The sequence below is a fragment of the Haliaeetus leucocephalus genome, unplaced genomic scaffold (assembly GCF_000737465.1).
Source record: "Haliaeetus leucocephalus isolate CR32 unplaced genomic scaffold, Haliaeetus_leucocephalus-4.0 Scaffold279, whole genome shotgun sequence".
NCBI classification, from domain to species: Eukaryota; Metazoa; Chordata; class Aves; order Accipitriformes; family Accipitridae; genus Haliaeetus; species Haliaeetus leucocephalus.
Genome location: NW_010972715.1, coordinates 142,885 through 156,291, shown reverse-complemented (window position 1 = coordinate 156,291; position 13,407 = coordinate 142,885). Strand labels below are relative to the sequence as shown.

At 48.8% G+C, this 13,407-nt stretch overlaps 3 protein-coding genes across 3 annotated transcripts; 2 read left to right on the top strand and 1 right to left on the bottom strand.

Annotated features, from left to right (window-relative positions):
• Positions 1-207: 207 nt before the first annotated feature.
• On the top strand, positions 208-1,164 carry LOC104833308 (proto-oncogene Mas-like). Its single transcript, XM_010569894.1, has one exon. The coding sequence runs from the start codon at positions 208-210 to the stop codon at positions 1,162-1,164; it is 957 nt and encodes a 318-aa protein (XP_010568196.1).
• A 5,546-nt stretch (positions 1,165-6,710) lies between these two features.
• Positions 6,711-8,387, bottom strand: LOC104833307 (mas-related G-protein coupled receptor member D-like). The gene is made up of 3 exons (XM_010569893.1): positions 8,363-8,387; positions 7,136-7,469; positions 6,711-7,056 (listed from the first exon to the last, which is right to left on the bottom strand). The coding sequence occupies exons 1-3, from the start codon at positions 8,385-8,387 to the stop codon at positions 6,711-6,713; spliced, it is 705 nt and encodes a 234-aa protein (XP_010568195.1).
• Positions 8,388-9,280: 893 nt separating this feature from the next.
• On the top strand, positions 9,281-12,340 carry LOC104833306 (mas-related G-protein coupled receptor member X1-like). Its single transcript, XM_010569892.1, is given in 5 exon segments — positions 9,281-9,359; positions 10,541-10,660; positions 10,760-10,845; positions 10,978-11,134; positions 12,111-12,340. Coding segments are annotated over 5 exon segments (672 nt in total).
• Positions 12,341-13,407: the final 1,067 nt, after the last annotated feature.

Below are 13,407 nucleotides of genomic sequence, written 5' to 3'. Positions count from 1 at the left end.
ATGATTTTGCCCATCCTCAACATTTTGCATCTTGCTAGCTGTTACCTACATAGATAGTAACCATGCATGCCCCTTGAAAGCTATCTGTCCCAAGCCATAAAGCTGTAAGGATAAAAGCAACGTGTCAGTCACTGAATGCCCTCTGTCTCTTCTCTGATCCCAAGAGAAACAAAAAGGAGAGAAGTATTTGATTTGGGGTCTTTCCTCATGACTGAGGAGCTCACAACACTCCTTCCCCAAAGTAATGCAAGCCAGGCTCATGGGACTAATCAGAGCGTGGCGGTGGAAAAGACAGAGGCATCGTACGCTGTCCTCAAGTTCATGGAGAGCTTCTGCCTCATCAGCGCCGTCTGCGGGATGGTGGGAAACGGCATAGTCCTGTGGTACCTCGGCTTTCGCATCCGGAGGAACCACTTCACTGTCTACATCGTCAACCTGGCCGCTGCCGACTTTGGCTACCTCCTCTGCATCGCCGTTGAGACGGTTCAGTACCTGATGCAGTTCAACGTGGGGGTGCAGTTCGGGCCCTTCCTCTTCCTGGATCTTTTCATGTACGGGACCGGCTTGTATCTCCTGACCGCTATCAGCATCGAGAGGTGCCTCTCCGTCCTCTGTCCAATCTGGTGCCGAACCCACCGCCCCAAGCACTTGTCCGGCACCATCTCCGGCTTGCTCTGGGCTCTCTCCCTGCTGCTGAACACGCTCGGCTACGTTTTGTGTACCGTTCGCCGCTCCGACGGGAGCTGCCGGCTCCTGCTCATCGCCATCGGAGCCTTGGACTTCGTCTTCTGCACGCCCCTCATGCTGCTCTTCAGCCTGACCCTCTTCCTTAGAGTCAAGTGCAGCTCCCAAAAGCTCCAGACGGGCAGGCTCTTCACCGTCATCATGCTCACCATCCTCTTCTTCCTCATTTTCGCCGTGCCTCTGGGCGTCCTGATCTTCTTTGACTTCTTGGGTTACAAGTTCCTCTACTCCCCGGAGATCGGCTTTGTGCTGTCCTGCGTGAACAGCAGCCTCAACCCCGTCATCTACTTCCTCGTGGGGAGCTACAGGGAGCGGAGAATCAAGTTCACCCTCAGGCTGGCATTCCAGAGGGCCTTTGAAGATTCAGCAGATGACAAAGAGGAACGGGAAAGCCGTAACACGAAAACTGTGTCCTCCTAAATTTCTCCCCTTTTTTGCCTGATCACCTTTTGAAATGGAGAGAGAAGGAAAAAGAGAGGAAGAACATAAAGATTCCTTTGAACCAATGGACCCTTGATCCCCGGGCTGGGGGCAAAAGTGCATATATAAGTCTAATTTAAGGCTATACCAAGCCATGTTGCCAGCCCCATAGGTTAACCCCAAATTCCAATGCACTTTTATTTAGACTGCTCCACGGCAAAGTGTGCGAACTGTCTTTGTGGCTAGCTTACTTCACTTACTGTCACTCTCTTTGGCTGCCAAGTTTAATAAACAGCATTTTAAAATGGTTCTGCCCAGCGTTTGTTTGCTTTTTGCTCTCAGCTGTCACTCTAGATCTGACATTTCAGCTCCTTTTCCATCAACTTTCTCACTTCTAAAGCCATTGCATAGCTTACATATGGTCAAAAATGCCTCCTCAAAACTAATTTCAAAATGAGTTATTTTTGGCAATAAAGCATAAAAGCAATCTCCCTTCACCCCTTAACATTTATGCTTTAAAAAAAAAAAACAAACAAAAAATACCCCAACAGAAATCAGTTGTCCAAAAAGAAACGTGGAAGCAAGCATGCCCACGATGTGTTGGAGGCCAGGAGAGCTCTGTGGGAGCTCTGCTTCTCTGCTCATGTTCTCCTCCTCAGGTGTCTGCCTGGATACTCTGTCCCCAGGGCTCCACCAGAAGGAGCCTGCCCAAACCACCCTGGCCACAAACTGAAAGGCTTCTCTTAAAACAATGGGAGGGACACAAAGGCGTGGGGTAGATTTTTGCGGGGCGGGGGGGGAATGAACGAAGGGATGAACTTCCAGGGGAGATGGTGGTGCAGAAGAGCTTCAGAAGCAGCTGAGGAAGACACACACTGCACAGTAAAGCTGACTGGTTGCAGAAATTCAAGTGCAATTAATTCAAGGAATTAAGCCAAAGAAAGCGCTGGGCCAAGGTATGGGCATGGGCTCTTGGACACTCTACACAGCATCTGCCATGTCAGACTTAATCCTCCATATGCCATTCACCTTGTTTTTTCGCTAAGAGAACAGATGTCATCTGACACTAGAATTAAAATGCTAATACTATTTAAGATATCAAAATTACCCCAAACTTCAAAGTACAGATGCTATTATTCTGCTTTTTCTATTCAGGTTAGTAAAGTGCCCCTACATCTGCCCTGGCAGTGAACTGGATGGGAATTTGGAAGGTTTAGAAATAAAGGCAGAAAATTTTATGGCATCCAAACAGAAAACATACCTTTGTCAAGAAGATGTGCTAAGGACAGAAGTGAAACAGTCATGGTAGGGAGAGGTGATTTTTCATTATATCAAACCAACTAAACTTAGCAAACTTGAGGTTAAATACATTCTGAGATCAGCTCCTCTGAGCTCAACCTGATGACACTATTCAGTGAGGTGACACCTCCACCGACTCTCTGCAGAAGCTACCTTCCATCCTTGTTTTGCTCTTCAGAGGCTCTCTGTAGCCCAATAAAACCCTTGACCCTTTGGGGTTATTCCTTACAGGGTAGTAGATAAAAAAAAAATGCTGCTGCTGTTTGCAGAAGGAAAACCTCTGGGTGCAACATGTGATGACCAGCTAAAAATTTGATGGGTTTGATACATGTGCAGTGGAGAACATCAGGGAGGAAGGTGGTGATAAGAATATAGACGTCTCCTAGCTGATACTGCTCTGTGTATGTTTTAGATGCTAATGAGGAGGGGAAGATGGAGAAAAATCAGGAGCAAAAATAAACAAATTAGGAAATCTAATATGAAGACAGACTTATGCGTATCTTCATTGTTAAAACACATTGCTCCACACAACGTTAGACAATAGGCTCTTGGGTTGGTGGACTCATCACTGGACCAAAGAGGAGAATTATTGGTACAAAAATGCCAATTCCCTTCAGGGCTGATGAGCGACTGCTGTCGCACGTACCTTTGTAGCACTCTTGATTTCACAGTTTTGAAACAAGATGCAGCTGGCTGCACTAACCAGCAAGAGGAAGCAGGTGCACGGAGGTGCAAACCAACCTCTCATCCTTTCAAAGGTGACAAAGAAAAGACGAATGGGAGGGTGGAAATCAGCCCAAACAGAAAAAATGGCAATGGTACCTAACAACAGGGACCCAGCCTAACCGGGTTCTTGGCCATGAACAGGGAGGGAACATACAGGGATCTGGCTGATCTGAGGAGAACCCAATGCCGGAGTGGGGGAAGAGTTGGGGAGGGAAGGAGCAGGGAATTTCGGACTGTAACGCCCCCCCGGAGCACCTCTGTGCTGCTTTGGGGGCAGAGGAGTCTGGAGGGAAGGAGGGAAGCTGAGGGGGGGTGTGGGGGTGGTGTTGTTGTGTTTTAATTGTCTCTCACTACCTAAATCTATTTTAATTGCCTATAAATTAATTTTCCCTAGGTCAGGTCTGTTTTTGCCCAAGACGGTAATTGGTAAGGGATCTCCTGTGCAAAGGGGAACTAGGGACACCTTTCTCCATCAGTTTTAAAAAGAACTGAGGACTTCTGTTGTGTTCTGAGGGTCGGCCGTAATACATCAATCCCTGTACCTCAAACCTGTCTCTGTCAGAGGAAAGGACTCATTACAAAGCTTTCCTCACTGGTGTTTCTCTCCCCATTTCTCCCCTTTCTCTCACATCCTTTAAGAGGCAAAAGGAATAGGAACTCCCGTATGCCCAGGTCTGTACTTTCCTGGTAATGTCTGTCCCTGTCCAGGTCCCAGCCTGGAGCTGCCGCATCCCTGTGTGTGGGGGAAAAACAGGGAGTGAGACCATGACCAAGGGGGCTTCTAGTGAAAGACACAGAAACAGAATGGGTGGGAACCAGCTCTGTAAAAACAATAAGCTAAGGCATGTTATTAGTTATTAAAAAATAAAATCCTTCCTCTCAGCGCCTGGGCCTGAACCCCATACTGCAGCGAGTCTGCCATGGGGCAGCTCAGTTCCACAACCTCAGTGGCTTTTGCTGGCTATTTTCCCCACAATTTCCATGTGAATGTTTTCTGATTTACAACCAGTCACTTGGAAGTCTAATATTTCCCAGCTGCACCATGGGTGGAATTTGTCCCCTTGGGATCTCTTGGGACCTTTCACAAAGAGGCTGTCTTGACATCACCTCAAACCAAAGGAGGAATGAGCTCATGAAGTCCAATTTCTTCTGAACACAGACCAAGTTTTAGGGCATTCAGTGATGCTCATGACTTCTAATCTTCTCTGAGTAGAGGAAATGACTAATGGAAAGAAACTTCAGAAGATAAGCAGTATAGAAAACATCCTTTTTTGCTTACAGATATTTCTATTTTATATAGATTGTTTCTGTCCTGGTAATTATATGAATATTAGCACCAACTTAATTGTTTTGGTTTTACTGTTCTCTGTTCTTAATTGATGAATCACATGGATATTTGGTAATATGATTTTCTCCATCTTAAATACATCTTATCTCAGTCCATTATGCCTATTGCAGAGCTTCCTTAGGATGTTTCAATCACAGCTGTGCTTTGCATTAGAGCAGCAATATCATGCATCACCCATTTTATGGGAAGTTCCTAACAAAAAGGAGGGATCTGAGAAGAACCAAGAATACTCATTGCACAATGTGTGGTAGAGGAAATAGTACTCGAATTACTGTCAAAGACAGCACTAAGTATAAGGCAAATCATAGTGAAAACAAACAAAGGGGAAAATGAAGACCGAAAATGGGGACTGGACCAGATAAATAATTTTTTATTTAAGACACAGGAAGAACCTTCAAGTCAATATGGGCTGGAAAAGGACAAAAAAGCCAAGTTTATTTTAGAACAGCTAATTCCAGCTGTTAGTCTGGTATTTCATAACTGTGCTTGCTGTTTGGCAGGTGAATAACATTTCCTCCAATAATTCCAGGACCAGCCCCCGTGTGACTCACCCAGCTACACATGGGAATTTAGCACTCTGGGGATATTCTTCTTCATCTGTCCTGTCTAAGCAAATCCTTTGTCATGCAAACACTTCATACTATCTCTGTTCCGCAATTCCACCTGTACCTCTAGCCGTGCCGGCATCCCAAGGTCGGTGTTCATGTGCCATCTTTACCATACCAACACTTGTCTACCCTGTGCTTAGCAAGCTCCAGGGCTTAGGCACTCCTCCCGTGCCATTCACATTAAACAGTTACACTCGTATAAACACTTTGGCTGCTGTTCACAGCTTCTTGAGGCTGCTTCTGGCCCATGAAAGAGTAAAGCTTTCATGGGAGCTGCATTTATGTGAAAATGAACTTCAGCAAGGTCCAGAGATGCTACCTATACCTACCAGTCCTCCCTCAGTTATGTGTCAAGACTATCATAAGAAAACAGCAATACTTCTATTGTTAGGGTGATTTACTTTTTTATTGGTTAAGAAAACTTAGAAATAAAATAAATGTAAAGTGTTTGGGGTGGGAGGGATTCCTGCAATGCAGGAATCACAGATGTGCCAGGTGACCCCACTGTAAACACAGAGATCCCCTAAACACAATCAGTGGAGCTGAGAGGATAACCAGGTAAGGGGAGAAGACAGTGGAGAGGCATCATGCTATCTAGTGAAATCTCTGCTAAAACAATATTGTAATCAATCATCAAATGTCCTCCAGACCTTGTTAACTAACATGAAATGGCTTCAGTGAAAGTGCTGCTCTGTAAAAAGAAAAACAAAAAAAGAGAGGCTATGACCCCCTGTTATTTCTTTGAATGTTCTGGTCAGAACATGTTCCCTTCTTTCTCTGACTTAGACCTACCTTCAAAAAAGCAGTTTTAGATCCCCCAAAAGATCACAAAGACTCATTCACTGACCAAAGGGAGCAAGAGTTTATTAGGCTGGATCCAGGGCATGGGGGCCCTCTTTCCCCCTGAGCTGCCTGGGGGGCTCAGCATCTTCAGCCCCTGCTGACCCCCCCACGTTCCCCTGCCTGAGCTCTCCCCAGTCACACCAGCACATGGCATTCACACCACTGGATGTCTCTATGACCCTGAGGTAGCTGCAACAAACCCCATCTCTGCTGGGAGCAGCCTCCCATGGGCGGCCACATTGCACAGAAGCCCTCCAGGCTTGGCCTCAAGTCAAAGCAAGGGAGAAGCTGGCACGTAGGGTCCAGACCTGGCCAACAACCGGGGTCACTTCTCCTCCCCTGCTCTACCTGGCCTGTGCCCCTTGCACCGTGTCGCCTCATACCAGGAATGAGGAGAGGCACCAGCCTCGAGGAGACCTGAGCGTTCTCCCTCAGTGGCTGTCCCAGCCAGAGGAGGAACGTCACCAGCCCAGCCACTTGCCCCTCCGCTCTGCCGCACGGGAGCAGCTCCAGCCTCCCCCCCCTCCCCTCCTTGCACACTGTTTTCTCTTCGAGCACTTGGTGAGAGCAGCTTTCACCCAGCCCTGGGACCATCACTGCCAGTAGGTCCCCATCAGGAAGCAAATTAATGGGTTAATGCTCCTTTTTGCAGCTGCTAGCAAGGACGATGAACTTTTATCCTAAGTTCATCATGTTCAATGAATAAGCCTTCCTAAACTTGCTCAACAGATGAAGAGGCTGGTGAGAAGCATGATGGGCAGCCTCCCTGGGGGATGCCTTAGTAAGCAACACCAGAGTTTGATGAATAGGATCGAGTCTGACGGCAGTGGCAGGGTGGAGAATATGAGGGAACTCTGAAGATCTGCACCACTGCATATGTTGCCCCAGACAGACATTAGGTAAAAATTACAGCAAATAGATGTTAAGCAAATGAAAATGCCAGGCAAAGCCCAGAGCACCCCACACACGATGCCTGACAAGTGGTTGTGGTGGTGGCATCGGTACCAGGTTGGGAAGAGGACAGAGAGACATCGCTCCTCACTGATTGCTGTCAGGAGATATGTGCTGCTAAGGTAACAGAAGAGAAACAGGAGGTAAACTGCAGTGAAGATCACATCTGGGAAGTTCAAACAAAAAAAAACCCTGCACCATGTAATGCAAATGGTAAACAAAAAAAAGGATCAGAGAGAAGTCAGCGATGGCCAGGTTCAGGATGTAGACAGTAAAGGGGCTCTTCTTCATGTGGAAGCCCAGGAACTGCACAACCACCACATTTCCCAGCAGCCCACAGAGCCAAACACCCCACCAAACCAGTGTGAAAAAGTCAACCATAAAAGTCTGTGACTCACAAGACTGGCTGTCTCTCCCATGCGCTCCACCATTCAAGGAATAATTGAACAGAGAGAGGTTTGTTGTGTTGGTCTCCACCACTGCTAATGACCCTACTCCGGATGACTGCCTTCTCCCTCTCCCACCACCTCCTAGGAGAGACAAGGAATCAGAAGGAAATGACGGGCATCAGCATTCCCAGTGCTCACCATCTTTCCCCACAGCCCCACGCCAGCCCCAGGCTGCACCAGGAAGGACCCCATCCCCTGCCATGCCCAGGACAGGTTCCCACCCCTCCTGCCCTGTCCCTGGCCAGGAAGCATCTCCCACACGCCCATCCCTGGTCTCCTACCTCCTGGTGCTCCTGGGAACAGTGCTGCCACAGGAACCCCAGCACACGGGGCATCTGCGGGGCCAGGCTTGCCGGGAAAAGGGGCTGGTGATGGCTGCTGGGGCCACCCACTCTGCTTTGGCCTCCTGCCTTATTCCTGAGGAGCAGACCTTTGCCCAGAGATCACATCTAGTGGTCAGGAGTCTCTCCTCACAATCTCATCGCATTGGTGACAGCTTCCCCTCACATGTCCCATGATCGGCAATCTCATCAGCAGGAGCTGGCCACATCACCCCCTTTCTCTCCTCCCCCCGGTCTTTCACCAGGAGGTGCTGATCTGTTATGATCCCATTAAAAAGGCACTCGGACTCTGTAAAGTATCATTTTAAATGCCATTTACTAGATCTAAAACTATGAAGAAGGAGAGGATAGCACAGATAATCTTATGTCCCTTCAGGTGCTGGGCACCCCAGGTCTTGCAGCATCAAACAGACCTCTGATCAGGGCAGATCCTGTCCATGGAAAGGTTACCCCATTATGGTCATTTGAGCTATCACAGGATTTTCTTAAAAAAGAAAACAACGCATTCTACTATCAAACAAAAAAAAGATGTTCACATGAGAACCATTGTAGCAGCCTTAGATAAAGGCAAGGACATGCAGGTGGGGTAATCACCAGCACCCAGTGGGAGCTGCCTGCAGGTTCCTCTTTTACCGTCGACCGACCAGGTGTAGCCCATGGCCAAGGGAGATGCACGGCACAGCACGGCATGGCATAGCACAGGCCTGGGACTACTCAGGTTGAGTGTTTTGTGGATCACCAACTCCCTGATGTATAACGGTCTTCTGGTCGGGCTCCCTACACCCCCGTCCTCCAGCTTCAGCTCACCATGCCGGAGTCTCCTGGGTGTTGCTGTGCGAAGCTGGTGGTGGAAGACTTCCCCTAGCTCTCTTCTGTTCCTTCGCTATCCTTACAGCCTGCGTCACAAAGGGGATGGTGGGGAAGAGATTTGGCAGGGCAGGAGGAAGGCAGAAAGATGAGAATGAGTGAGATGAGCCAGGGACCAGCAACAATGGGGATGAACCAGCAGAAAACTCTTGGAAGTCTCTTACAGTCCTGTGGTCTTAATGCTCCTTCTCCCCATCATTCTTCAGGTGCAGAACTGCTCCTGGTCATGCCCATCCCTGCTCCTGCCCCCCTCAGCCCTCATCACACAGCCACTCCCTGCACTGGGATGCCAACAGAGTCCCCTCATCAGCAGCCAACGGGGCAGAGCACTGCCTTGTCTCAACTTGCTGTGAGAAATCACCAGTATTCAGATACAGAACAGCACGAGGACTTTGCCCGCTGCCTTTAATCACATCCCTGACATGCATGTGTCTTCGCTGAGATTACATTTTGTGGGGTACATAGTGCTGCAAACGTGCTTTTATCTACAAGTGGTTCCTGTTGCACAATCTCATCCTTTAGCATCACAGGCACTGGCATTTTCATTGCTTATTTTCTCTCCTTCTTTCATGTGTTTTCCATCTTTTGAATACCTCTTCTTGGGACTTATTGCCTATGCTTGTCATCCCCAAGACTGATGTCCTCCAAGGATGTCCCTTGATTTCATGCAGTGAATGCATGGTAATGAACAAGGTCCACAATCTCTCCAGTGGGTCCAGCCTGAAGCTGCAGGAGTTGGAGTCAGAGATAGACTTGAAACAAGGCTAGATCATATGCTCAAGGTCCATCCATGAGAAGGGGATGGAGACAGGTCTTCAGACAAGTGCAACTCCTGCACAGCTCGGGCAAAGCCTGGTTGCTCAAGCCTGACCCTAACTGGAGCCCCTGGTCCCATGGGCAGGGGATGAATGGATGAGGTCAGGGCAAATTAGGGCTGCTGTTGCCCTTAGGACCCTGGAAGAGAGAATCAGAGTGCCTTACATGGGCAGTTAATGTGCTATGCTGTTCAGTCATGCTTCATGAGATTAAGTCCCTTTATTCCCCTTTTGGGCTATAAAAATCAGCTCATCATTGTCCTACAATGACAGCATGTGTTTTTCTTTCTTCACCTCCACTGTGAAAAACATTTCACTTTATTGATTTCTTTTATGACTTTGTAGCATTAAATTTCTCACAAGTATTATGTTCCATGCTTTGACACATTAAAACAAAGCCTCCATCTGATGGCAATGTCTCCAAGAAGAAAGTTGGGAAAAGCTTTTGAGCACCAGTTTACATGTCATTAGAGGCACTGAGCAAAGCCCTCTTGCTGTTACACGTCTGCACATCAGTGATTTCCCACTGGTGAGGGTCCCTGGCTCATCTCTCACCTCTCTGCCATCCTCCATCCCCGGGATGATTTATGTACCCTCCTGTATTGACAGACGGAGCTTTCCCCATGCACAGAAGTGGTGCTGCTGGGAAGTAACAGGAGAACACATTACTCTGCAAAACTGTCCCCAAAGCTTCCTGGTCTGGGACAGTACGCCCTTCACACACCTCCCACTCCGTACATGAGCCAGCCAGCCAGCATCATCCCTTATGGCATGGTGCTCCTCTCTCTTCCTTCGCCTCCGAGCAGATCTTGCTTGCCCTCAGCTCTGTGGGAGTTGTCTCCTATGGTTTGGGGCTATAGGTAAGTTCCTTGCAGTATGTTCTGGGTTTTGCCACACATTTTGGAGAAACATCTGTGTGGGGGCAAAGTACGCCCAGGGAGAGCAGGGGGAAGTCTTGGATCACACAGCGAAAGCCAGAAGCCCTTCCCATGGTCGGACAAAGCTGGAGGATGGCAGGAAGAGAGGAAGGGGGGGATGTTCCTTCTTGTTAAACTTATATTATACCTTATTTCAACAGTCTATTGTATTTTCTCACTTCAATATCTTTTGACTAATTATATCCTGATAGTTCTGCTTCTGTTTTAGTATTTTGCCAGCATGTATCTCCTGACAGCAATGAGCATGGAGAGGTGCCTGTCTCTTTTGTTCCCAGTCTGGTACTGGTGTCACTGCACAAAGCACTTGTTGGGTATCACGTGTGGGGTGCTCAGGGCTCTCACTGGACTTTTTATTTCTTTGGCTTGGATTAGTTGTTATTTGAATATAAACTGTCAGCAACTATTACAAGGTTTAAGCACTGTGAATTTTCTCATTTTCTCTTTATTCCCATTCCTTTGCAACCTGTCCCTGTTGATCAAACTCCAATGTGGCTCACAGAGATGACACCCAGAGAAATTCTATGTTGCTGTCCTGCTCAGTGTGATCTTCCTGTCCATCTTTGGGTTGAGAAGACTCAGCGTGGTGATTTTTCTTGGGTGTATTGGTATAAGACTATTTGTACTTCAGATGTCTTACCTGCTGGCATCGCTGAACAGCAGCATCAACCTGGTCATTTACTTCCCAGTAGGGAGCTGCCGGCAGCGCTGGTTCCAGAGCTCTGCAAAAGTCACCCTCAGCCAAGAGTTCAAAGAGAAAGCAACAAGCGAGGAGGAGAGCCACATACGTAGGGACACCGCAGTGGAGACCACTCTATAAGGCACTGCTGGCAAGGAGACATGGAGATGTGGAGCCTTGCAGACAGCCAGAAGGATGGAGGCGTGGAGGCACGTAGCAGAGACCCCGCACAGCGCTGCTCAGCCGGGCTCCATCCCAGTGCCCGGGCTGTATTCCCCATTGCAACGACCCTAGCCCCAGTGAATAAACTCTGGCTTCTCTGGCTCAGCAGATGAGTTTCACAGTGTTTTGGGGGATCTCTTGCCTGGGGAAAATCTGACACATTAGGGCCATCTCTGTTGTCCAAGGCGGGACTCTGCAAAAATGATTGCAAAAATGGGCAAGCCGAGGGGGTCCTTTGGGTATTCCGCCGGCACTGCTGCACTCCTGCTGGCGTGAAAGGTTGAGCAAGGAGCAGAGGCAATTGCTGCCGTGGGAAGCAGCAGTGCAGCTCGTGGGCAGGGTACCACAGCCCCCCCGACCCTGGTCCCCTGGGCATGGGGACGTTGTGATGGCAGGGCTGGCCGTGCCTCTACATCTGCTGCCGGGACACGGAGGGTGAGGACTCCCACTTGCTCCTGGAAGGGGGATACCCTCGTGAAGAGAGGCTAGCAGGCACCCCACCCCCACCAAAAATCCCCCTCCCAGCCCAGGGGAACCCCTCTGCCTCCTCCGGGGCTGTGCGGACCCCCCGAGCGGGGCTGGACCCCCAGGCCGTGCTGCTGACCCACAGCCCGGGCTCAGAGGGCTGCGGGGACACATCCAGGGGATTTCACAAATATCTGCGGGGTTGGTGCCTCTAGATGGCAGGAGAGGGGTAGGGATCGCACGGAGCATCCTCGCCCTTCTCTCTTAAGAGCCGGACAGCGGAGCCGGCCCTGCAGTCCCAGCTGAGGGAAAGATGCTGCAGGCAGGACTGCAGAGAGAAGAAGCAAGAGCATTCTTTCATACCTGAAGTGGGAATTTGTCACACTTTCTAATTCCAGGGTTAAATCATTCTGAGAAAAGTACGGGTTCGCTAGTGCTGGAGGATTATGAATGGCGTGTTCCCGGCACTCGTGTTTGGGCCAAGAAGTTCACACAAGGTGCTGTTTTCCAGCTCTGCTCCAGGAGAACACGGCTCATTGCAGCAGACTACAGCTGGCTGGCGAGACACCATGTCCTGGGGGTTGTCACCTCCCTGCTGGCGTTTCTCGGGGACTGGACAGCACAGTAAGCATCCCTGCAAGAGGGCAGGGAATCTGCTCCGGCCCTGCTCCTATCAGTCCCTACAGGAAAACCAAGAGAGGATTTTAAGTCATGTTTCACTTTTCAATATCTCCACAAAAGTTTTGTCCACAGGGACAAAAGCATCCCAAAGGAGGCTTTAGACTCTTTTGCCTTACTTCAGCCAAGGCTATGATGCCTTGTCCTCCAAACTTGGAAGAGGAGCTGTCTCCAGAAAAGGCACCGATCTTGGAAAGGAAATATTTCAAGGTGAAGAGTGAGATAACAGAGTGCAGCTCAGGATGCCTGATGCCAAAGATCACCTCTCTGATGCCAGAGAGAAGCGAAGCAGGTAAATGTCAGCTGCAGAGGCTGAGATGGGAACCTGCTCTGGCACAGCTCACCAAACACTCCCCAGACATGGCTCCAAGCCATGCCATGAAGCAAGGCAGGGGATTACCAGATCAGATGGTTTTGGCAAAGCAGACACATTAATTCCTGTATTCTCTTTGCTCACAGCAAAGATTTCATAGTAACTCCACTGAACGCACCTCTGCGTCCATGACCAAAACAAGCCTGAAATATGGAAATTAACAAAACCAGATGTATGGGCCACTTAATTTTATAGAAATTAGGAGCTCATCTGCCTGTGTGGGCTGGCAGGGAGTGGGCCATCCTTTGGTTGCCCAGGTTCAGCATCAAGAAGAAACCCTTCACTGCCTCTGTACTGGACCAGACCATCCTCAGGAGGAGCGGAGCAGCTCCTCTGCACAGCTGTTTCAATGACTAACCGTACGTTCCAAAATCCTGATTGTACCTATCTTTTTCTAGTTAACCTACCTAAGGCATCATTTTGTTACTTCTCCTAAATTAAATTTGGATTTCTTTTTTTGTTTCCAACATGCTAACTCTGACCCCAAAGTTTGTTGACTAAACAACAACTGGACTTCACTGCAGAGTTTGTCACTGGTGGACAGAGCAAGGCTGACTCAACTTTGCCAGAAAATGGCTCATTTCCTCTCATTCTAAAGCCTCTGTCTTGTCTATGAGGAGGACTGGTACCTCCAGAGCATGATG